The sequence below is a fragment of the Rhinolophus sinicus genome, linkage group LG18 (genome assembly GCF_036562045.2).
Source record: "Rhinolophus sinicus isolate RSC01 linkage group LG18, ASM3656204v1, whole genome shotgun sequence".
NCBI classification, from domain to species: Eukaryota; Metazoa; Chordata; class Mammalia; order Chiroptera; family Rhinolophidae; genus Rhinolophus; species Rhinolophus sinicus.
The window spans coordinates 5,175,551-5,200,482 of record NC_133767.1 but is presented as its reverse complement, the minus strand read 5'-3'; the positions used below and the strand labels follow the sequence as shown (position 1 = coordinate 5,200,482).

Sequence of the window (24,932 nt, the reverse complement as noted above, 5' to 3'; positions counted from 1 at the left end):
CAGGCAGCAAGTGTCAGGTCAGGCATTAGGTGAGGCCCATGGGGGGATGAAAAGCAGTTTGCAGAATTGTTGCCGACATCAGAGATGGCAGTCGCATGACTGAATTCTCCCTGTGCTGTACAGAAGCAAATTTGGTCTGCTCTGCTGTGGTCATTAGAGCAGGCTGTGTTGGCCCCAGCACTATGGACAGTGGGGCTGAATAATTCTTTATTGGAGGGTGGAGGGTTACCCTGTGCATTGTGGGACGTTTAGCAGCATCTCTGGTCTCTCTACCCATGCGATGCTAGTAGCATACCCTCCCCCGAGTCATGACAAGCAAAAGTTGCCAGATGTCCCCTGAGGGGCAATCCTATCCCCAGTGGGAACCACTGCTTTAGAGGGGAAAAAAAGGCTCCCTTGGGAAAGACAATGAAAGCTGAGGACAGTCGCTGCTGCTACTTTGTCAACACCAACCTGGAATGCCAACTGGAAGGTCACATCAGATCAGACAAGAAACAGCTGCCCAGAGGGCCAAACCTCAAGGAGAACCCTTAGCACCATGTTTCGTCCTCTCCAAGCCCTCCTCTTCCTCCATTTCCCCCTCATCACCCCATCCATGTTCTGCAGCAGCTCCCGGGGCTGAAAGGACATATCCAGAATTATTTCACAGGGCAGGTGGATACTAAGTACAATTTAGGATCTAGGGCTGCTCTCGAACATTCTGATGAAAGCAAAGGACTGTCACCATTGGCGTCAGTGATGCCTGATGCAGCGGAGTGTGTCAGCCCTATACACAGTCCTGCTTCCTCACCAACAACACACAGCTTCACTCTCTGAGCACAAACCAGCTGTTCGTTAGCTTCTATAAGACCACGGGGTTACAAGTCCCAGCTCTGCTCCCAACTCGCTAGGTTGGGCGAGTCCCAGCCCCTCTGGGCCTTGCATTTTTCGTTGGGGTGGGCAGGCCTAGTGCTGACATTTTATGGTATCTGTGATTCCAGATCAAGGGGTTGAAAAGGGACCAATGGCAAGTGTTCAGCGGCTTTAGTTTGTTTTAGCATCAATTTTATTTTCCCCAGAGGAATTCAGGGATAAAAGGTCTTGCCCCTTCTGTATTAATGAAAAATGAATAAACGACGCCCGAGCACAAACAGTATAGGATTACCACATCATCAGTCCTGGCTGACAGCTTCCCTCAGGATTGTACTGTTCCAACCTTTTGGAACAGACCCAAATGCCCCCGGGGGCAGGTGAACAATGCACAGGGACCCAGGCCAGACAGAGGTGGCTGAGCACAGCCCTCTTGATCTGTCCAAAGAGGGGGGGCAGCTTGACTCTACCTCATGTCACCTAGGGAGAATGTGGGACCTGCATGGCCAGATTTTCAACAGACCTGGGAGACTGAAGTACGAAATCCCTACCCCTAAAGTTAAATCACTGCACACTCTAAGTGCCATACAGGCAAAATGAAAGCCTCTGGACCTGATCTGGAACACAACCCACCTGCAGGAAGGGCCACTGCAGCAAAAAACCTAGCTCAAAGCCTGGCCCAGGTATGGGAGGAGCCAAGTGTCAGAGGGAAGCAGGCAAGGGACCGACCGGGCTCCCTAGATGCACCAGTGCTCAGGGCCCCAAACTGTCCCCGTGAGGCAGCTGGGACTCTAAATCTGTTCCTAAGAGCCCCTGTAGTTACTGGGATGCTCTATTCCTGGGCAATCAGGCCTGGCAATTTATTACATACACCATCTCACCATGTCTCATAGATGTTCAGTAAGGTGGGCATCGTTTATTATTTGAAAAGTAAACTAAATTAAAGGCCTTCGCTGGTCAAAGTTGGAGCCAGGATTTGAACCCAGATCGGTCTGACGGCTGATCTCCTCTTAGCAGGAAACCTCTTCCTGACTCTAAGGCCTGGTCCCCTGGCCACTCCCCCACCTCACAAGGGCATGGTCCCAAGGAAGCCTGACCTCACCTAACAGGAAAAAGGTGACGGTGAATCTGGCACTCCAGTGTTGCCTAATGACATCTGCCTAACTCATTTCAATCCTAACTATTTTTAAAGGCACTCCAGAAGGAAGTTTTTTTAATTAGTAAAGCTAAATTACGTTTTCCTCCCTACCAAGAGAGCTTGGTTCGCAAGAGGTACAGGAGCTCCTAGGGAGAATGCCTTGGGGATAGAGAGAACTGGTCATTTCAGACCCTCAAAGCCCCACTATATTTTGTATCTTACACCTCTGGCATAGCACAGCTTAAAAGTCAATCGAAAAAAAAAAAAAAGTAAAAAAAAAAAAGTCAATGGAAAAAAAAAAATCAATGGATAGTCTCATGTGATCATCAGAAGCTTAAACGGAGTGTCTTTAGGGGACTGTTGAGCAATGTCAATCCATTTTAAATCTGCCTGCTGTTTAACTCAGCAATTGCATTCTAGGAATTTATCCTACAAATAAACTCTATACTTAGACAAAAATAGATACACAGGATGTTCCCTGGAGCCCCGTTTACAAGAAATGGTGGAGGGAAGCTGGTATCTGTCAAGAAGGGGTTGTTTCAGTAAGAAGTTATGCTTCCATATAACAAAGTATTATGCAGCTGATAAAAACAAGGAACAAAACTCAAACTATGCTGACATAGAAGGATGTTGAAGAAATGTAATTAAGTTGGGGAAAAGATTTCATTGACAGAAAGCATGCCCATATTTGTGTGAAAAAGGAAGATTTGGCCATAGAAAAATTTCAGAAAGATGCAGAAGAAAAGGTTAACCTGATGACATCAAAAATGGGGAGGAGTGAAGGAAGGAAAGGGGACGGGGACCAGGGAGAAAGGCACTGTCCTGGAGACTGGGGAATGGCGGTAAGGACCCCGGTGGTCTCAGACACTGGCCCCCTTCTGAGCGCCTGTGCCATGGCTGGGAGCAGGAGGCGAGTCCTTCAGCCCTGTCCTAGGGACCTTGTCGTGCGGGAGACCCTGCTCACTGCGCCATTTGTCATGCAGGGAGGCCGGCGGGGTCTCTGCTCCCGCTCCCCACACAAGAACACAGGATATGGTGAGGCCAAAAAGGAACACCCACGGAGCCATAGGTAGGGGAGTCATACCACTATATTCTCTCTGGCGGCACTATACTCTCACTGGAGGCTGGATCCATACTGTCCGCAAACCGCCATCCACACTTGCCAGCCCAGCCGCCATCTTCTTGCTAGCCCCATTCTTTCTCTTCTCCTTCTCCTATAGCATAGCCACAGCAGTTATATTAGTGGCCAATGGCTCACTGGTTACAGCTGACGGCCAACTAGCCACAGCTGATGGCCATCCCATCACAGTTGATGGCCATTTACTACCTGAGCCAGCACCTGTCTATGTGAGGCCGAGAGCCTGGAAACTACTTTCTGGGGCTCTGCCCCCACAGACCTCAATGAGGACTGTTCTTCCCCAGCCCCTGAATCACAGACATCAGTGAGAGCTACGCTGCTTCCTCCTGCAGATACAACTTCTAGCACTAGTTTCTTCCTGGATCATCTGACCCCATACGAAAGTTCCTTCAGATCCCTGCTTGGCCTTCTCCCAACCCGGCCTTCCCTCCATCGTGTGGCCATGGTTAAATGTGTTTAAAGGTCGGGGTGGAAGTAGGAGACCACTGGGGAGCAGAAAAGCCACTGTGACAGCCAGACAGGCTTCTCCCACTCACAGGAATAAGCTCTTACAGGACGCCATCACGACCCTAAACGAGTCACAAATGGGTCGACAGAACCGGAATTCGTAATATTCCTGACACAGGTGTGGCTATCTGACAGCAGACGATTCTAATCACCACCTTTAGCTCAAATAAGGAAGGGGTGTACGAAGAGAGATTAATTACACAAAAGGAAAATTAGGGACACATTTCTTCTTCATGGGAAGACCACACAATAGGCCTCCTGCTTCTGCCAAGTACCAGCTGTGCCACATTGAGCAAGACCCTTAAGGTCGCTGGTCGTGGATGTTGTGAATAACCAATCACTGAAGGTGAGCAGGGGCCAGGCACCGCCCTCAGCCCTTCACACACAGCATCCCTTGCCATCTTCCCAACAGGGTAATCCCATAGGCTCCGGCGTTAGGAAGAACTAGCTTTGTCAAATTTTGTCTTCCTCATTGGCTAGTTATCTGGAGCAAGTTATGCCAAGTCCACATTTGTAAACCGGGGCCCATCATTACAGCATCTGCTCCAAAGGGTTGTTGTGCTGACAATAACGCAATGCTCGTAAAGGATTTCAGCATGGCGTCTGGCAAAACTGCCAACGCACATTCGCGATGCTCATTAGCTTCATTTTAGAGATGGCAAAACTGAGGGTTGGGAAAGCCAGTGTGGATCATTTCTAAATCTGCTTGTGACGGTCTAGGATTCCAGTGGATTTAAAACTGGACTTGGTTTTCCAGAAAAATCTAACGTCTATCTCTGATGTGAGAATGACATGGTTTTGCCAAAAGCATAAAATCCACCTGTTTGGATCCATCATACTGAGGAAAGGAGACGATTCCCCTGACCTCCAAAAAAATCAAACTTCCAAAGAAGAGTAGGAAAAAGTAATTCCCCTTTTGTCCCAAATGCCTTCTCTTCCAGGCAAGAACTGGAAGGACAAGAGCAGAGAAATCCCCAGAGTCCCGCAGCCCAAAACTGCACTACAAGGCTAGTTTGTCAGGGGGCTGGGGATGGCCTCATGGAAAACGCTACCATAAATGGGCATGTTTGCCTCAATCTCAGCCCTCGCACGGAAAAGTAATGATAACAAGTACCTTGTACGGAATAATACATCCATTTCAGACACCAAAATTTAAAAAAAACACACATGGTGTTTACAGGGTGAGCCGCAGAGGAAGGCCCAGCTAGTTCACGTTCTGGACTCTTGAGCCCACCAAAGGTCATCGGGCCAGTTGATTACCACGCCACCCAGGCACAAACAATGCCTTATATTTTAAAGTTGCAAAAGGTCAGTTTATGTTTTCTTCAAAGAGAAGACGATAAACACGTGCCTTCCTGGATGCATTTGGGCCCACCAGAAACCTGACTCCAACAGAGTTTTTGTTTAAGGTAAATAAAAAAAGGTGGTGGGATGAAGGGTATAGATTTGACATCAGACAGACCCAGGAACGGGTTCTACCACTTGCAAGCTGTGTGACACCAGGCAAGTTACTTAACCTCTCTGAGCCTCAGCTGTCTTGTATACTAGATAGGCATTGTGATGCCTCCCTTAAAAGGTGGTTGCAATAATTATATGAGATGCATGAAGTCAAACACTGCTACAGTGCCTGACACAGAAGTGTTCCATCGGTGGTAGTGACCTCAGTGGGAAAGCAGTAAGGAAAGACTGCTTGTCCTTTCACTGATATTCAATATCCTGTTTTATACACTGCCATCTAATGACTGTCCATTCAGCATCTTCAAGCGCCCTCTCTGTAAAAATTCTAAAATGGGAGCTTTGAGGAAATCAAACCAACCAAGACGACCCAGCACCCAGCACAACAAAATTACACAAAACAGTTTACTAACAGCCAGCCTGCCTTCCCTTTGCCAAATCCTAGCCAGTTTACAATGTAATCTATCAATTCCTAATACTGTAATCACTCCCTGTCTCAGGAGTGATTAAACCTCTTTAACCACTACCTCTCCCCCCCTTCCCCCACCCCCGGGGAGGAACTAAATATTTTCTTTTACTTCTCGACAAGTATGGCTTTGAAGGATGCCTTTCCTCAAGCAGCAAAATCTCCACCAGCTCTCTGTGCAGGGAGAAAACTTATTAGGTTGGTGCAAAAGTAATTGCAGTTTAAAAGGTTAAAAAAAAAAAAAAAATCACACAAACCGCAATTACTTTTGCACCAACCTAATACAACAGGCAGCAGCCACCCTTTCTCTCATTTTGCCCACTCTGTGGGGTCTGAGAGTCACTTTGCACTGGCAGGAAATCCCGGTGGAATCTTACACCACGCACCTGCAAACCATGGAGGCAAATGCAGACCGTGGCACCAGGGTGAGTGTTTGAGGCCCCTGGGGTCAACCCGCATAAGATTTTTAAAACTTTGGAGGGAGGGTGTCTGGAAGAAACCTGGGCTGTAATAAATGAACTGGATCACAACCAGCCTTCTCTCTCCAGGATTATCAACAAGCACATCCTCTGGACCGAGGGAAAACACTGCCCTCTCTGCAGAGCGTGTACCCATGTGTTTTTAACTCAGGTAATGAATGCATTATCAGAACTAAGCAGAGCTTCCAAATCCATGTGCAGCGACACTTGCCCTGCCTATGTGCTAAGAAATGACTTTTCTGTGACGTTCGGTGGCACTCTTTTTGTCCCTAGAATAAAAGGTAGAAGCCTGGCTGTCGAAGCTGGACCTCTGAGATGTATAAGGAAGCACAGCTCCTGGAGTGTTGCCTCATAACAAGAATCACCTGGACGTTTATTTTTTACTTTTTTTTTTTTAAACAGGTTTTCTGGAGATTCTGGTGTAACTGGAGTTGGGCCCAGCCATTGTCATCTTTCATAAGTACCCCCGAGGTGGTACTTACAGGCTACCTTGGGAAATGCTGGTTTGGGGAAAATCTGAGACGATGGGGCTGAGAGAAATAAAAATTGTGAACCCCTATCCTCTCACCAGTCTTTATGAGGAGGGCAACAGCTACACCTCGCGGCTTCTCGGCCCCCGTAGGATACTCTGGAAGGCTCTTGACCCACCCACCCCCATTTCCCTTCCCCCCACCAGGACCACACTACTTACAGGTCTCCAACTGGGGAGATAACGGAGAAGCTGGATGGAGAGGCGAGATCTGGCACACTTCCCAGGCAGTGGCTTCCAAATCTCCCCCACTCGCCCGGGACGCCTCTCTTTATAGCCCCGGAGCTGCCCTCGGGTGGGAAGGGGGAGGCGGGCCAAGAGGGCGGAGTAGGGGAGGGTCCCGCGCTGCTCCCTTTGCAGCGCCCTCTGCAGGGCCGGAGAGGCGGAGCTTTGGTCCAGGCCCTTGGCCGCACCTGGGGCGAGCGCGCCGGGGCCGACGCAGAGGCTCCCGTAAGGGTGCTCCCTGCAGAAGCGTGGTTCTGTCTCACCCCTGGCTCCGGGACAGTCACCGAGACTCCGGGTCCCTAGAGAAAAGACTTGAGCGGCCAGCGTCTATGGGGTATGCTTGAGAATTGCTTCCCTGAGTCTGTTCAGGCCACATGGGCTTTCACCGCTTCCACCCACCACCGCCCCGGGAGGAACTGTAGGGGGCACTTGATTCACCTCGCGCGGTCTGGAAAGGGGTCCGGCCGCATTGCATGAAGGGTAGGAAAGGGGATTTTTTGAACTTTGCCAAGTGCAAGGCAGGGGACCCCGACTGCTGGGAATTGTGCGGGACGGGGAAGTTTTTAGTTTTCCCAACTTGCCATCCCCACCTACACCCACAAGCAAAACCAAAAATCTGCTGTTGTGATTTCAGGTGTGCCTAGGTGTGCCAGTCGCTGGCTGTGTGACCGCAGGTAAGTCGTTTCCCTTCTCTGGTCTCTGAGCTGATAATTATGTTCTGGAATTTGCAAGGTGCGTGTCAGAATCTAAGGAGAATGCGGGTGCCACCCGCCCTTGCAAGTTCCCCTCAACTGCGTCTCCGTCCCCCAAGAAATTCTTGCAAATGAAGAAGTTGCCTAAATTTGACTCCCTGTCTCTCTCCCTCTTCGTACCACTCCCTTATCCCCAGGTGCGTCTTTCTGTCTCCTGTATGTTTGGCACTGTTTCTCCATCACTGTTTCTCTGTCTTGTCCTGCCTTTTATCTGTCATTCTGTCCATTGCTGTCTCTCTCTCTCTCTCTGACTGTCTCTCTCTTATGTCTCGCTCTGTCTCTGGCCTCTGTGTCTCTCCCGTATGTCTCAAGCTCTCTGGTCTCTGTGTCTCTGGCTCCAGTCTCTCTCGCTCTCTCTCTCTGCCTGGCTCTCCGTCTTCTCCCCATCTCTCTCCCCTCTGTCACACACACGCACACAGGCCATAAAAGGAAGCCGAGGCGGTGGGCTGGCCCCGCGCCAGGCCGGAGACCCGCGGGCAGCCGGGGCGCCCCGCTCCCCTCCCGGCATGGGCTCCGAGGTTCCCGGCCGGCCGGTCCTCCCTCCCCGGGTGCGGCGGGCGGGCGGGCGGGAGACAACCCAAAAAGGGCAGGCGCGGGCTCCTTCCAGCGGAATTCCCAGCGCCGCATACCAGCCCGGGGCTGCCCGCTCCCCCTGACTAAATATGGTGTCGAGCGGTCCTCGGCGCGGCAAGGAGCGCGGGAGGGGCCCGCAGATGAGAACACTGCATCCAAGACCCTCTTGGTCTCTTCCCCATCCTTCTGACATCAAGCTCATCTGGTTTTCACCCTCCAAAATACCCAAGCTCTCTCGTGACCGGCAGCTGCGCAAGGAGAGTGGGGTCGGAACGGGACCCCACTGCTTGGCGCAGAGCCCCAGTCCCACGTGGGTCTCAGCTACTTACAGCCACAGGGATTGGGGAGAGGGTTAAAGGAGTTGGAAGACCCTTGCCACACGCCCCGTATTATGCCACAAACCCTCCCCCAGGTAGCCAGGCAGGTGATGGTGGGGTCTTTATTAATACGTCCGTTTTGCAGGTGAGAAAAATGAGGTCCCAGAGGACTGCCCCAGCTCTCACTGGGAACGGAGCCCACCCGCCAGGATTCTAAAGGGAAATATGCTCAGGAGAGCCGGCCTTGTGGCCAAGACCAGGTCTCTGAGGTTAGATCACTGAGTTTGAATTTGCCAGTGCCAGTTTCTACTCATAGCTGTGACCATCGGTAAGTAACTTGAACGCTCTGTGCCTCGGTTTCCCTACCTGCAAAATGGGGAGGACATCAGTTATTCGTGGCTGATTGTAAACAGTCTTTGAGATGACCCATGTAAAATGCATGTATCCCCTTGCTTCCTGTTAGCTATTATTCCCCACAAACATGAAACCAAGTAGTTGCACCAGGCCTTGGGGACTAACAGTGAGTGAAAGCCTGTCCTGCCCAGTCCCCTCCAGAGCTCTGCATCTCAGACCCTCCAGGTCCCTTCCTCATCCTTCCAACATCAAGCTCACCTGTTCTTCACTCCTGACAACACCCAAGCCCAACCCCCTGGCCCTCAAAGGGCCTACCTACATCAGAAAGTCAAGAAGGGACAGTATTTAACTGGCTGGGGAAGTTAAGGGTCAAGTTCTTCAGAAATGATGAATGGGCCTCTTCCCCACGTGCCTTTTAGTGTCTAGACTGTAAAAGGAGTGGAAATTGTCCCAGCGTTAGCACAGAAATGCTGTGGAGCAGAGAAGAATGGAAGGGGGGAAACTCAAGCTGATCACCATCTTCCCATCATGGGAGAGAACCCACAGCAGGCTGTCAGAAGCCAACTTGCTGGCCTCAGAGGAAGAGGTGGCATTTCTATCAGAGGTATTAACAATGGCCCTTTCAAAGGGGTTGCGTTTGATTCTCTAAAGAAGTTGGTGACCATGCACTGAATTTTACTGCATTAGCTCATCTCATCCTTACAACAACCCTATCCAGTGGGTACTTAAAAATTTTTTTCCCCATGTTGCTGTTGAGAAACCAGGTTTGGTGAGTTAAATTAACCAGCCAGGGTAGCACAGCCAGTTAGTGATGGGGCAGGAATTCAACCCCGCCTGTGGGGGGGGTGGGGAGTCTGAGGTTTTTAACTCATGATCAGCTGAGCAGCAGGGGGGCAGCTTCAGGATTGTCAGCGAACCTCTCTGAGCCTTTTCTCAAGGAAAAGCACAGATGGTCAGAATCTTTGCCTCAACTCCCTACTGGCTTGTTAAATGTGGCATGTGAAGGCCTTATAGGAAGCGTTTCATACCTTGCTCGTATATTCTAGAAGTACTCAGGGACAGTGTGTGCACCTAACAGTCATTCAGTAACTGTCCATTGCAGCTCAGATGTTTGAATCTTCAAAAGTACATTGTTGTAATTAAATCAGATGCCTCATTTTATTTCCCATGGCTCAAAAAGCCAGTTATTTTAAGATTGAGGGAAAGTTACTTTGATTGAGCACTGTCAATAAGTTTCCTTGGCATGTCTTTTCTGTGAAGTGCCATGTTAATGGGAGTTTCCATGAACTCAGGAAACAAGATGACAGAGGGGAAATTTCTCTCTTGGAGTTTTGCTTTTTTTTTTTTAATCAAATAGCTTTGTGTTTGCTACTGGCTTCAAAAAGCCCCAAAGCGTGATTCCCTCTAGTTTTTAATATTATCAAAGATTGGGTCCAAACATGGTTTATTCTTGCATGTGCTTCACAATTTAATTATTTCAAAGTATATCAGCACTCAAGCCATGCAGCCCAAGATTTATTTGCACAGGACTCTGCCTCCTTGTGAACAAAGGGGCACCACTCCTGACCACGAGAAACACTCAGCTCCTGCTCTCTTGCACAAAAGCACTTCTGTCTCACTCCTGATGGCCCCCGTGCTTCTCCGGTCCAAGGCTGTGTTGTACAGTAACCTGCAATGCTCTTTCCTTCACCACCGATTTCCAACTCTGTCTTGGGAACTCCACCTCTTGGTAACTCAACCTCTATAAAGAAGGGTCCTAAAATTCTCAATAAAAGTAGTTTTACAGTTTCTTACAAAACTAAGCGTGGCCTTACCATATCATCCAGCAACTCGAGCTCCCTAGGATATACCTAAATGAGATGAAAATTTCTGTCCATACTAAAACCTGCACACAGATGTTTATAGCACCTTTATTCGTAATTGCCCAAAATTGGAAGCAACCAAGACGTCCTTCAGAATGTGAATGGATAAATAAACTGCAGTACATTCAGATGATGGAATATTATTTGGCACTAAAAATAAATGAGTTATCAAGCCATGAAAAGACATGGAGGAAAATTAAATGCATATGACTAAGTGAAAGAAACCAGTGTGAAAAGGCTGCACACTGTATGATTCCAAGTAAATGACATTCTTGAATAGGTAAAACTATGGAGACAGTAAAAAGATCAGTGGTTGCCAGGGATTGGCGGGAGGGATGAATTGGAAGAACAAAGAGATTTTTAGGGCAGTGAAATTACTCCGTTTGACGCCATAATTGTGGATACATGTCATTATACATTTGTTCAAACCCATAGAATGTGCAACACCCAGAGTGAGCTTTGGGTGATAATGACGTGTCAGTGTAGGTTCATCTGTTGTGACAAATGTCCCACTCTGGTGGGGAATGCTGACAATGGGGGAAGGCTGTGCTTGTGTGGGGGAGAAACAGGGCAGATATGGGAAATCTCTGTATTTGCCTCCTTTTTGCTGTGAACCTAAAACTGCTCTAAAAAATAAGGCCTGTGTTTTTAAAAAAGGTAGTTTTACCTCTCTTTCATTTTTTAAAAAATTGATGAAGACCACACAATCTTTGCAGAAGTTATTACGAAAATCAAATACCAAGGGCTGGGAAGATTGTCCTAAATGCCTTTAAAGGTATATTCTCACAAATGTTAATCCTTTGTGTACACTTGGCTTTAGGTTGAAAGAATACATCAGATTTTACATAATCATACAGGCATGTGAATCGTATACAAATGTGTTCTTGCACATAATTATAAAGCTATTAGTTTATTCTATGCAAACATATATACCAAGCTCAAATTTATCATCTTCAAAAGCCACCTCTGTTCCTGCTATGAGTTTTTAGATCACCCAAGTTTTAAATTTCCGCTTTTCCTAAATCCCTCTTCAGTTCCAATTCCCATCCTGTTTTTGTGTGTGTGTGTCAATCCAAGTTTTCTCCTAAAACTTCTCTTGCATTTCTGGAAGATAACTTCTCCCAACAACCCCGTGAAAACCACCAATAATGATGTACTAATTTCGTTTGTAACTTTATGGAAATACTTTGACGGGTCCTCTGTATTTATATTTGTCTTTTCTTTCCATTTGTCTTTTCTTTGAGTTTTTTTTTTTTTTTTTAATGTCTCAGCCCATGCACCTTTTTAAACTACTGGATTACAAATTAATTGACACTGTCCAAAAATCCTGAGTATAGAAATTTCCAGAGCAGATTTTCTCACCCCAAGATCCTTCTTTGTAGATAATCATAAAAATTGCAGTATTTTGAAAATATGTGTTTTGCTCTTTTCCAAATGTAGAAATGTAATACTAAACATGCTTTTTGAACCACATGTGGCCCCATAGATTATGATACTTTCCCCCAGAGAATGATACCACCAGCCCCCCCCCATTGGCACTGCATGAAGAGTGATTGTTCCAGGGGGAAAGGGCTGATGCCAAGTGCACATACATCAGGAAACATTCCCCTTCCTCCATCTTCCTCTGTACTCTCCAACAACGAGGCTACTGAAGACCCCGCCAGAAGCCCTGGAGAGCCACCCCTCATCATTCTTCTGGGTCTGGTGTCCATCTTTGATGACAGAACATTCATACGAACAGCCTTTACACAAAGGTGAGTCGCTTAATGTTTGGGTTTTTTAATTGAATATACATCAAAAGTATAAAAGTTGCCCAGGTACAAACAAGTTACAGAATAATGCACACAAAATGGTCTGGACATGGGACAATTCTGTTTCACTTCTATTTTGATGATTTTATATCAGTGTCCAGAGTGCTAAACTCTGGGATTTTTTTCTTAATCTAGTTCTGCATGATTGCAATTCCTGAGGTAAACTTAGCGTCCACTGCCAACATCTTTGGATATAAACCAAGTCCTCTCAGAAGAATTTAGATATTTATATTCCCATATACAATAGAATTCATAATTATAATCAGATACTACAGATTTCATTTTTTAAAAATGGAAATGAGCCCTTATAAAAACTTCTGTCTCTATATATGTCCTTTTGGCCTCTCAAAAGCCTACTTATAAAGTATGGTTTAGAGGGATTTCTTCAATAATTTTCTGTATTCAGGTAAAAATTATTGGTTAATCTGTATGGACTAAACACTGAGTCGCATCAGAGACAAAATCAAAAGTTTCAATAATTTCCAAAAGTAGCACAGAATCAATACCCTGAAGAGAATGGTGATTTTGCCCATTACAGCCCTTATCACTTTCCCTGTGGAAAACGTTTGAGCTCCTTGTCATGGCACAGGCACCCATGCAGTTTGGTTCTGAACATACCTCACGGCTTTTGCCAGTCAGTCACTGTCCACTGTCATAGTCAGTTTTCAGGGACATCAGTTTAGAGACGCCACGTCATACAAACGTCTTAGTACATATCAAAGAAGCATGTTAGCGATAGCACTAGAAGAGCTCTTACTGTTTGTCCATCCCAAGAATAAAAATTGCCATTGAGTAAGACTTTCAGAGCCCAAATAAGTAGAGATTGGTCCTTTCACAGCCCGTCTTGCACAAGTGCAGGGCACATGGAAGTTAAACAATGCCATCTTTTACAAGGTACTTTCTGGTATTTCTCCTAAAGCCTGTCTCTTCATGCTGATTCCACATTCTTCATGTAATAAAATAAACTCTTTGTTTCACTTACAGCAAAATTAAAAGAAGTGGTTCCCCCTCTACCTTTTAATTAAATCTTCCAGTAGAAGCCAAAATGGTCTAAGGAAAGAAAAAGTACATTGTTACCTAGTTTAAAAGTTCAACTTCAGATAGTAATTCAGATATTTAAATCTAATTATAAATAGTTATATGAAAAATAGCTAATCAAAAAAAAATCAAACTTTATAGAAATTATATCTTTTTTTGGCTTCGGTGTTCTTTTGTATTATTTAAAAACAAGAATGAATTTTCCTACAAACCACCTAATTCCGGCCTGAAGAAAATTAATTATTGTGCCACATTAAAGAGCAGAACATATGGACATGAAGAAGTGATTTTTTTTTTTTAAAGAATGTACAGGGTACTAAAAACCCTTCCATTTCTCAAAAGTTTAAGGATCTTTAAAATACTTACTACAAACAGTATTTTCTTTCAAGTCAAATCCAATAAGCTAAATAAGAGTTAGCTTTTATTCACAAATGCAGTAAAACATGAGGGACTAAATGTTTTTCAGAAACTCGTATTTCTACAAAGTACAAATATTGGTGATGCATTTTGGTAACGGTGGGAACATATATAAGTTATGTAATACATACAATTTTAAGATAAAAGATGCCCCAAGTGGAAATGTCATCTCTTCACAGCTTGAGAAATAGGAAGATCTTTAATATTAGCATTTTTCCCCTTCTCCTTTCTTGGGTGGTTATCTGAAATTAACAGAAACGAATATCAATACTTACCCCAAGTTAAAATAGGCAGTAGCCAGACATAGCTACATATATTTCAGGAGGTTACAAATTTAATATTGTGTGAGTTCTCTAGATGGCTTAGGACAATGGAAAAAACTCACTACTTTTTATTTTTTATTTTTTTAAACAAATTTTTATTACACAAAGGTTGGCACATAATTGGATATTTGTCTACTTTGTACACAATTATTCTTACTCTCCACAGAAAGGCTGCTTCTTCACGTCTCACCAGGTGATGGCAAGCACTAAAATCCTAATTTTAACAGAACAGTAGTAAAAATGCCTCAGTGATTTAAGTTGAAAACAGTACATTGGTACATGGCTCTTGCACTTACGTCATCAGGAATGTACAAATGTCTTTTTATTCAAAAATACAAAATAAATCATCTGTAGGCACGGACAATGACAGCAGTAAACCATTGTATGTTGTCAACTGAAACCAGTAAATCGTTTCCTTCAACTGACTTCTCTGAAGTTACAGGTGATGAGCAGTGCCTTGAAGTTTCCTCTCAGTTCCCATTAGTAATGGTAAAGCACAATTCTAGAAATTAGAACATGCCACCTCCTGTACGTCTCCCATTCTGCCCATTCCAGGGTCTTTCTCTTCTTTTTAAACACTACTGAAGACAAATGTTTAGTACTAGACTCACTCTAATTATTCAAAAAACAAATTTTTTTTAAGTGAATAGAGTACCCTCTGGGGTAAACCCAGCGGTAAGTACCTACAAACTTCTTTTATGTAATTCATAATTCGCAAGAAAGGACAGGGTGTTCCATTAGCATTTTGATGGAAGCCAAAGCTCTTCAATCAAAAACAGCAAAACAAAACAACAACAAAAGAAACCCTACCTTTCTTCAAATAGAAATGCCACCCCGCAGCACCCTCTTGTGGCAAGAAGCAAACACACTGTTTACATCTTCCTACTATAATCAGAAAACTTACCCAATCCCTGAAAAGGGAACTAGGGAAACCCCATAATCTTTAAATGGAAAAGTGTACAGAAATGGCAATCAAAGGTGCTGATGCTGCTAAAAACGAGCAACTACAGCTTTCGATGAGTCACTTAACCTTTTAGTCTTGGTTTGCTCAACTGTAAAGTCGCTGGGAATGATTTCTAGTGTTCCATCCAGCTCAGAATTCTAAGCTCTATAGAAGGATAACTCCTTGTGAAGTCAGAAATAACCTCCAAAAGGTTACCCTGCTTCATTCATATTTAGTTTTCAGATCTTAAGAGATACAGCAGGGGCAGCCGGATGGCTCAGTTGGTTAGAGCGCGATCTCTCAACAAGGTTGCCAGTTCAATTCCCTCCATGGGATGATGGACTGTGCCCCCTGTAACTAAGATTGAAAATGGCAACTGGACTTGGAGCTGAGCTGCACCCTTTGCAACTAGATTGAAGGACAACAGCTTGGAGCTGATGGGCCCTGGAGAAACACACTTCCCCAATATTCCCCAATAAAATTTAAAAAAAAAATACAGTAAATATTTAACATAATCAATATTGCTCTAGCAGCTGCCTGAGCCCTACCTGACTGTATTACTTAAAGAGAGAGATCAACTCTCTCCCACAGCTGGACACACTGAGCTCTAAACCATTCAGTTCAGATGATCAAAGCAAGGGCCTATTGCTGATGTAATCAAAACTGAAATCTCCCTGCAAGAGTACGCATTCTGAAAGAAATATGCGCTAGTCTCCTAAGGTTTTTATATTTGTAGAGACCTACCACCCTACCACAAAAGGTATCCTGAAAATGTAAAGTATACATAAACCTGTGACTTCTCTATCTGTATTCAGTAATCTTGCATTTTTTCAGTCTTTGAGGGAAAAGAAAAAGATTACTTGATTTGGAAAAAAACCAAGAAAAAAAAACCCCATCATTTATTCAGTAGGCTAAGGACTAAGCTACTCCAGAAAGTACAAATTTATATAAAAATCAGGTTTTTCAACACTTCTGTATAGAAATGCCATCTAAAAATTTTGTCCAGTCATCCACCCGCCTCCCCCCAAAATTCTCTTTCCAAAAAGCATTTTGTTTTTTGGATAAGTTACACAGGCTAAAACTATATTAGATATAAACTGGACTTATAGTATGACTCAAAAGCTCAGGAAAAACGACTCGACAGATAAAAATATATAGGAAGAAAATATACTTGCTGACAGCTAGCTGACAAATCTCAGTAAACTCATACCCGTTTGCTTTCTTCCACTAGGCTGTCCACCCAGTTTTGACATTGGAGGCTGAAGTGAAGATCCTTTCAGAAATGTATTTTGGATGCCATCGTTAGTTCCATGCAAGAAATGAGCTAAAATCCCATATAAAAGAGGTCTATGGCAAAAGAAAACCAAAATCAATTAAATTTGCATAAACAGGAAAAGCTTAAAACATCTACTTTTTAAAAGGTAGCCTCTGACCCCAAAATAGCCAAGTAATTCACTAGACTTAAAAAAACAAATGTTGCATGGTTTTATCCAAAAAGCAAACTGGTCATGCTTTTTAAAATTTAAGCGCACCATTTAATTCTAAAGACAATTTTAAAATCCAGAGAAAACATGTTAACAACTTAAACCTCATCTAAATTGAAATATAATTTCAATCAATGCACATGAATTCAGCTTTTAAACGCCTAAGTCAAGTATAAAATTTCCCAGCACCTCATGTAAGGGTGAAATTCAGGGAACCAATAACGCAGTTAAACTTAGCTAGTTTGCAGTGTGACTCACCACATTGCTTGCTATCCAGCCACCTGGAACTAGAATTCGTTTGTTTGCAGTTAGCTCCATCCTGACATGCATCTGTTTTCACTTTGTTTCTCCCCTCACTGATCAACTGAAGAACTCTGTTCCCTTTCTCAAGTAAATCCATACCTCGTTAATTAACAACATCCTAACCTGGGAAAGAGCAATTTCTTCTTAATCCTCAGGTGCCCGGACACTGGAATCCAATTTACAACTTCTGTCAGTTTTTACTGGTGATGCATTAAAGTCTCAGGCCTCGAGGGCTGAGGCCAAGTCTGGAGTCCGGACATAACATCATCTTCAAACAGACCAGACCCCAGGAAGGATGTCAGTCCCCAAACCTGCCTGCCAAACTCCCCCTTTCCTATATAAGAAAAAGCTAAGCTGAAGTTAGTGCAGCCATCCCTATCAGACTAGCCTGGCAAAGGAGTCTGCCAGTATTTCTTTCTCTTCCTCTCTGTCTCAGCAGCTGTCCACTCTCAGACACTGGACTCTGTCTCAGGGACCCCCACCCCCACCCCCGCCGGTGTTTCTCTCCTTACTACCTGAGGCAGCCATCATCATTGGACATTGCCACGGGCATTTTCTCTCTTCCTAACTTTAATAAACCCTTTCTTCATTCTCCAACTTTACAGTCTTGTGTGAATGCTTTCACCTTTTGTGAATGACCAGGGGTTAATTCCACACCAGGACACCTAACACTGAGATACAACAGGTATGCAAACACTATCGGATTAATAAATCCTCGCCCAGGGAAGGTCTTATGTCCCAAGAGCCACGCTGCCTGGGTTCAAACCCTGGCTTTGCCACTTGACCTCAGCAAGATTCTTAATGCCCCAGTCTTATGAATGTTTCTTCCTATAAATGAGGGTAAATATAGTCCACACCTCATAGGGTAATGGACTAAATGAGCTAACAAAAGTCCAGTGTTTAGAACTGTACCTAATATATATTAAATGGTACATAAATGTTAGCTATAAAGAAGTTGGATACGAACTAGTACCATGTTTCCCCGAAAATAAGACCTAGCTGTACAGTCAGCTCTAATATGTCTTTTGGAGCAAAAATTAATACAAGACCCAGTCTTAAAAATTAATATAAGATCGGGTCTTATATAATATTCTTATAGTGAAAGACCGGGTCTTATGTTAATTTTTACTCCAAAAGACGCATTAGAGCTGATTGTCTGGCTAGGTCTTATTTTCAGGGAAACACGGTGGTGGTGGTGGTGGTGTGTGTGTATTTCTTGCTAGGAGAAGACTGCTTTGAGTTATGTTCCCAGGCACCTATATACAATTTTTGTTTTTTTGACCATTCGGGGATCCTCTGGAAACAGTTTAAGAAACACAAAGGCAGGAAAAGAACTAAGAAACTACTAGAAAGTGGTTACTTTTCTTTTTAAAAGCATAGTTTTGTATAAATGGTGAGGGGAGAATTTAAGATATAAGGAGAGCAAAAGGGGGGTCATAAAAGCAGAGGGTTGGTTTTCACTAAGTTCAGTGGTAAGGAGATGGAGCAGTACCTCGGGGTTGGGAGTTGATAGGTTTTTTTGGAGAGGGCAGATCTGAGTACATCCCTCAGTTGAAGTGAAGGAAGAAGTTAAATGTGAGGAAGAAAACAGCTGATAGAACAAATGCGTCAGAAGAAAAAAAGGATGAATCAAGAAGCCTCAGGCTGAGTGCCCCTTAAAAAGAAGTGATGCTCAGTCCTCCGAAACCAGGGGAATTTTAGCCCCAGAGAGCAGAGGCCTCGTCTGACTCGTTCATTACTATACACCTGGGATCTGGTGGCGTGCTATACATGCACTAGATCCAAATAAATACCTGCTGGATTAAAGCGAAATAAAACCACCACTATGCGACTGTGATTCTAATACAACAATATCTAAAAGGTTAACTTAAAAATAACTTCTTACATTGTATTATCCTTCGATTCTTCAAATGCATTTAGTTCACGGATGAGAAATTGTCTGTCCAGTGGAACCACAGGTTGACCAGATTCTGACGGGGGAAAAAAATCATGAAAACAGATTTATGATTTTATTAATCTAAAACGCAAATATGATTTTGATAAAAACCACACTTATCAGGTATACTCATTTTTCAGATTTTGGAAGAATGATGATAGCAGATCCAACTTACAATTTTATGACTTTCCAAATACCTATTTGTTAAATGTTTAACAATACGGTTTAACATCAAGTCACTTTTTAAAATATAATTTCTGGCTGGGAAAATCTGTTTCTGGATTTAAACTACAATACTAGACTGCAGAAGTCTGTTTCTGAGGAGCCCGTGAATTAAATACATGACAATACCAATACCATTTGGTGGCAGTAATTGTAAAAGTAAACTTTAAAGTGAAATGTTGTCAAGGATGGAGGGCAACTGGAACGCTTATACTCTGCTGGTGGGACAGCAAAATGGTACAGCCACTTAGGAAAACAGTTGAGCAGTTTCCTACCAAGTAAGCATGCACTTGCCACACACAACCCAGCAATCCCACCCTTAGCTCTTTACCAAGAGGAATTAAAACTTATGTTTGCACAAAAACTTTACGTGAATGCTTTTGGCAGCTTGATTCGTAAATGGAAAAAACCAGAAACAACTCAAATGTCCATCAACTGATAATAGATAAATCGACACAGCCATACAATGGAGTGCTGTTCAGGAGAGAATAAAACCAGCACACCCCTACAATATTATAAGCCTCATGAGAACTTGTTCAAGCTATGGATAGAGCCCATGAGATTATTATGTTCCAGCCACTGAGATGACAGTTTCATAATGAAATTAGATTTCCAGGCTAAAGACTTTCTTAGAATTGGAAGAAGGGAAGAAGCAGATTTTGTCTCGGGTGACAAACAATAACCTCTTACCTGATATGAGGACAGACGCTGTATACTTATATTTGTTGAATTCTAAGTACTCCCGAATTAATTCATTGATGAGAAGGTTTTCATGAGACAATGGTGGTCGTGGTTCACTTTCATCATCTAGGGCTTTGAAAACTTCAGCTCGAATCCTCGCTTTTAAATGCCCTAATACTCCCCTTTTTTCCAAGGTGTCCTTTAAAACTGTTAAATATAAAACATTAAGGCTTCAATTACAGAATAAGTTTTGTCGTTCTCAGGCATACTTTAAAGTAAAATGTTGAAAAGGTAAATGGCCTAACAGCAGCTTTCAATCTACACAATGATCACATTAGCTACCACAAGCCATGCTTGTAACAAAAATAAAGTTCCCAAGTTGCAGTGATTTACTATTTTAATATATTTAAGCAAATTCAAGTTTATCCTTCCAACATCGTCACTGTCAGAGGTTACAGTCTGATACACATTCCTCAGTGAGGAAAAAAGGGGGATAGACCTCCAGTCAGCATATATTTCCCATGCTGTATGTTACATCCCCACGACTTACTTTTTTTATACCTGGAAATTTGAACCTCTTATTCCCCTTCGCCTTTTCCCCCCTTTTAAAATTTTTCAATTACTGTCGACATTCAAGATTATTTTATATTAATTTCAGGTGTACAGTGGTTAGATATTTGCATAATTTAAGAAATGACCCCCCTGACTAGTCTAATAGCCACCTGGCACTATACATACTTATTACCGTATTATTGACTATATTCCCTGTGCTTTACAGCCCCATGACTATTCTGTAACTATCAGTTTGTACTTCTTATTCCCTTCACCTTTTACACCCTGACCCCCAACCCCTCCCATCTATCACCCCAACAAATCTAGTATCCATCTGACACCATACGTAGTTATTACAATATTACTATATTCCTAATGCTCTACCCCTACATCCCCATGACGACGGTATAACAACCAATTTGTACTTTCACAAAATGCCAGGACACCCCAAGGCCTGCTGCCACCTGCCAGCTCCCATAAGATTCAGCCCATGATAGGCCTCCTGTGGTATGCAAGTTGGATGAGGCATGGTATCTGGGAGTCACTACAGTAGGAAGAGTTATGGTCACCAGGTCAATGTAAATTCTGGTTTGGTGCCATTGCTGAGCCTAGAACTACTCAGCAAAAGTCTCAGAGCACATGGAGGCCAGTCTGAAGCCAGTCAGCCCCACCTGAGGTTTGTCAGACTCTGATAGTTTCTGAGAGAGTGCAATGCTAGCAGGGCTGGCTGCTCTTGAGAAAGGGCCTCTGGCATTGGGGGAGTTGGGTGGGGTGGGGTCCCAGCTGGGTCAGCAGGGCGGAGCAGCGGAGCTCACCTGACCAATCAGATTCAGATTAGGCCGTAAGCGTAGGGGGCGGGCTCAACACAGGGAAGATGGCGCCAGCAGGCCAGCGGCTGCCTGGGAGGAAGATCTCCTCAGAGAAAATGTCAACTGTCCTCCGGCCCTCATACCGAAGCCACACATCTCAGTCTGCCCCACGAATGTCTCTGACACCCCACTAATTACTGTTCCTCCGCTGGAGCCCAAGGTGAGTGCCTGGGAGCGAGAGAGTCTGTGCACGCGCCGTTTATGAGGACGCCTGGGTTTCCCGCTGCCTTCTGTCCCACCCAGATGGTTGGAATCCCCAGTTTTTCAAAGCCAGATGTTGTGGAGGCTCCTCTTCCTGACACCAGTACTCTGGGCTGGGGAGGCCGGTGTGGGGCTGGGGTCCCTAGCTCCTCTGTGGGGGGGAACCTCCAAGGCCGAGATAGCCTTCCCGGTTCTCAACCGCGTCTCTGACCCTCCTACCTCTCTCGACTCGGCTTCTTCCTTATATACTTAGTTATACAACTTCTGTTCAGCCAGACTTTCAGATGGTTCTCCTGGCTGTTTGTTCTATAATTTTGTTGTAATTTTAATTTGTTCACGGAAGGAAGTAGGCACAGTGTTTATCTACTCAGCCATCTTGGATCTCCCTCCTGACGTAACTTCTTCTTGATGAGCAAGGGTCTTGATTACCAATATCAATAGTTGTGATAATGAGATTTAGCAATAAATACTAGTATGGATAGTAACGTCATAGGGCTGAATTGGCACCACCCCTTGCAGTGGTCTGGAACCTTCTTTTTTCAAATTGTCCCTAATGGCTAAATAACAACTCCAGAGAATCAACACATCTCACCCACAGTGCCTAGAACATAGGTAGAGCTCAATAAACACTACCTAGGAGCATTATAATACAGTGTTGTATACTATTAGATGTAATAAATACAGTTTAATACTGTACTGAGCCCTGTCAAAGGCACCAAATAACTACACCACAATAATGAAAATTCATAAAGGGAGCCCAGGAACGTAAATATTGTTTAAGCTTTATAAACAATAAAAACCTGGGTCTTATGATTAAAGAGATACAATCTAGACTAGACTTTAAACTTTTTTGCCCCTTATTTTTAAATCATGCCCTCAAACTTATTGCAGGTATGTAAGCACGTATAGCTCTCACCCAGTCGGGCCCACAAAAGGAAGGTACAGCCTTATCGTATTCTTGGGATTATAACCAAACCCCTGTTTTCTAATTCCGTCTTTGGAAATTAGACGGAGAGATTTTTTTCCCACTGGCAGGGCTCCTGTCCCAATTACTCTGTGTTTGCACACAGCACAGACTCAAACTCAGCCGAGAAATGAGAATTAATGAAGCTGGGGTTGGGAAACCTAGCATATTTCATCACCACCTCAGTGGTTGGTCACCAACTCATGCCTCGGTTGCCTTCTCCAATATGAGTTCTTACCTCCCAGAGGCAGAACCCAGTGGGTGGAAAAATGTGAAAGAGCTTTAAAAAAAGGTCAAAGCTCAGAAAACATAATTGACTGGCAAACACATTTTGATTGGGTTTCTCGAACACAAAGCGCATTCGTAACTGGAAAATGCAGAAAAACCATAAAGGGCTCCCTACATCTGTGTAGGGCACCCCTAATTCCCAGTTCTTCTAGGGTTCCAGATCATTCTGCCCTTCCCTTTATGATCATGCTTAAAACGCTGTATCATGACAACTTGTTCAGAAAGAGGTTCTTAACCTGGCTTACACACCTAAGTAGCTAAGTCCTCTGACGTTGCATGTAATACTACGTTTGACATGTGCTTCCTGGGAAGAGCATTCAACGATTTATGTGACGTCTGTTCTTAGGGATAAAGGCATGCCTTGTTTATGATTCCTCACCAGCCCAGTGCCACAAATACACACTCATACCCATGGTTACTGAATCATCTCAAAGGGACTCCACCCCTCCCTGCCAAATCTCGAAGAATTACTGACTTAGGCCCCAAGTCAGTAATCCGGGGGCAGAGCAGTGTCACTCAGTCATTAAGACTGGAGCTGTCTCTGGGGCAGCACATGTAGCTCTCACACTCTGCCTCTTTCTGACTGGATAACTTTGGGCGAGTTATGTCACGTCTCGGCACTTGAATTTCCTAATCTGTGAAATGGGCGTAGGGTTGTTACATAGAATCAATGAGATACCAGCAGGGGGCTGGGCAGTGCCGGACACCTAAGGCTCCATCACGGGTCACTAATGATTATTACTATCTGTCTGGACATCTACGTCCAAACCAGCGGTGGACAAAGTTATCAGCTTTAAGGACTCACACGTTGGGGAAACTTTTCTGAAAAAGGCAGGAGAATGGCCGGGCCAGGCAGCTTTCTACCTCCAGTTTTTCCCGATGGGAAACCGGGACCTACTTGTCAGGTTGTAAGGATGCAGTGCGACAACCAAGCCAACGGTTTAGGAAGGCGCCGGACGCCACTGCTGATCGTGGGTCGTGGAAACATCAGCCCCGAGCGCGAGGTCCAGCCCAAGGCCTCGGCTCCAGGTGGGGGTCCCGAAAAATGCTCCCTTGACCCAAGGTGCAGGACTGAAGACCTCTCAGGTACCTGCAGCGCCTGTGACGCCTCCAACTCAAAGGCGGTTTAAAAACTGCCCCTGTGCCACCCCCTTCCTTCGGGGCCTTGGCTCAGTGGCAGCCCCGCCACCCGGAAGCTCCGCGGGCCCTGACGCCGCAGAGCGGCCACCCCCCGGGAAGGCTGACTCGTATTCCGCGTGCTCTCCTTTCGTCCCAACCTTTTCACGGGCTGCAGGCCAGACGCAGTGGAACCGGCAAGCCTCCCACTCTCACTCACCAGCCTTCAGCTCGGTGACAGTCGCCATTTTCAACGGCCGCCAGGGGCGCGCCACGGCTGTGCGCATGCGCAGCCCCGCCCTGCTGCGCGGCGTGGTCTGCAGCCAATGGGCGCACCGCTCCCTCCGCCCCCTTCCCCTCACCCCTCCCCCTTCCCTCCCCCCTTCCCCTCACCCCTCCCTCACCCCTGCGGTTTACTGTCCAGAGAGACGCCACCACCAACCAACCCAATCAGCGAGCAGCGCTCCAGGCTGGCCCTGCTAAGGGAGGAGGGAGGGGGAGTGGGGACTGAGGCAGGTCTGAGCCCTTAACCTGTGGGCGCTGCTGGCACTTTAGCCCACGAAGCCTTTCCTGGTCTATCCACTGCTCACCCCTGCACTTTCAAGTACTAATTGTTAATAGTTTCCATGCATTAAGCCTGTGGTTCTCAAACTTGAGCATGCGTCCGAAGCATCTGGAAGACTTACGAAAACAGGTTACTGGGCCCCACCTCTGATGTTTGTGATTCAGAAACTTCTGGGGTGAGGTCTGAGAATGGCCATTTTTGACAAGTTCCCAGGTGACACTGATGCCGCTGGCCCGGGCATCACCCCGTGAGAACCACGGTGTTAATACTTACTGGGAACCTGACACTGCTGAATGCTTTACCCACACTAGCTCCTTGGTGTCTCTATTGTTGCTCCCATTTTACAGAGGGGAAAATTGAGACGGATGACTGAAGATGAAGAGACTTAACCAAGAGCACCAGCAAATGGTGGAGATCAGATTTGAATTCCGGCCTCTTGCTCTTCAAAGTCTATTCTGTTCTCTTCCACTGACACTTAAAACTACTGGGCAGTACACGGAAGGAGCCCAAGAGCTATTTGCAAAAATAATTGATGAATGGATAAGCTCTAGCATACAGAGGAAATGAAGAAAAAG

At 45.0% G+C, this 24,932-nt stretch overlaps 2 protein-coding genes and 2 long non-coding RNA genes across 12 annotated transcripts in view; 2 read left to right on the top strand and 2 right to left on the bottom strand.

Annotated features, from left to right (window-relative positions):
* The window catches only part of MYH11 (myosin heavy chain 11), a 93,652-nt gene extending 86,795 nt beyond the window's left edge, over positions 1-6,857 (bottom strand). For all 5 annotated transcript variants that reach the window (XM_074322777.1, XM_074322774.1, XM_074322779.1 and 2 more), the window contains exon 1: positions 6,724-6,857. The gene's annotated coding sequence lies outside the window, so the exon portion shown is untranslated. The remainder of the gene's footprint in view (positions 1-6,723) is intronic.
* Positions 5,844-6,553, top strand: LOC141569455 (uncharacterized). The gene is made up of 3 exons (XR_012493108.1): positions 5,844-5,978; positions 6,102-6,183; positions 6,435-6,553. It is a non-coding gene; the product is annotated as an uncharacterized LOC141569455 (long non-coding RNA).
* Positions 6,858-6,979: 122 nt separating the features above from the next.
* LOC109433850 (uncharacterized) lies at positions 6,980-17,558 on the top strand. 5 transcript variants are annotated; one of them, XR_012493143.1, is made up of 6 exons: positions 6,986-7,120; positions 7,431-7,460; positions 8,574-8,756; positions 9,202-9,386; positions 12,151-12,398; positions 16,408-17,558. It is a non-coding gene; the product is annotated as an uncharacterized LOC109433850 (long non-coding RNA). The 5 variants fall into 5 exon arrangements; XR_012493142.1 differs by having other exon boundaries at positions 12,131-12,398; XR_002135733.2 differs by lacking the exon at positions 9,202-9,386 and having other exon boundaries at positions 6,980-7,120; positions 7,421-7,460; positions 12,131-12,398.
* CEP20 (centrosomal protein 20) lies at positions 12,403-24,087 on the bottom strand. Its single transcript, XM_019710380.2, has 6 exons — positions 24,013-24,087; positions 19,812-20,009; positions 18,849-18,933; positions 16,387-16,523; positions 14,042-14,152; positions 12,403-13,505 (listed from the first exon to the last, which is right to left on the bottom strand). Exons 1-5 carry the CDS (start codon positions 24,077-24,079, stop codon positions 14,076-14,078), a joined length of 564 nt encoding a protein of 187 aa, XP_019565939.2. The 5' UTR covers positions 24,080-24,087; the 3' UTR covers positions 12,403-13,505; positions 14,042-14,075.
* Between the last annotated feature and the right edge of the window lie 845 nt (positions 24,088-24,932).

Bases quoted from the DNA above. Each gene is read 5' to 3' on its own strand.
- CEP20 (XM_019710380.2), bottom strand. From the start codon at position 24,079: ATGCGCACAGCCGTGGCGCGCCCCTGGCGGCCGTTGAAAATGGCGACT. The intron at 20,010-24,012 runs GTGAGTGAGAGT...TATATTTAACAG, and splicing joins TGTCACCGAGCTGAAGGCTG to TTTTAAAGGACACCTTGGAA. The intron at 16,524-18,848 runs GTAAGAAGTTAT...CTTTTGCCATAG, and splicing joins GAATCGAAGGATAATACAAT to ACCTCTTTTATATGGGATTT.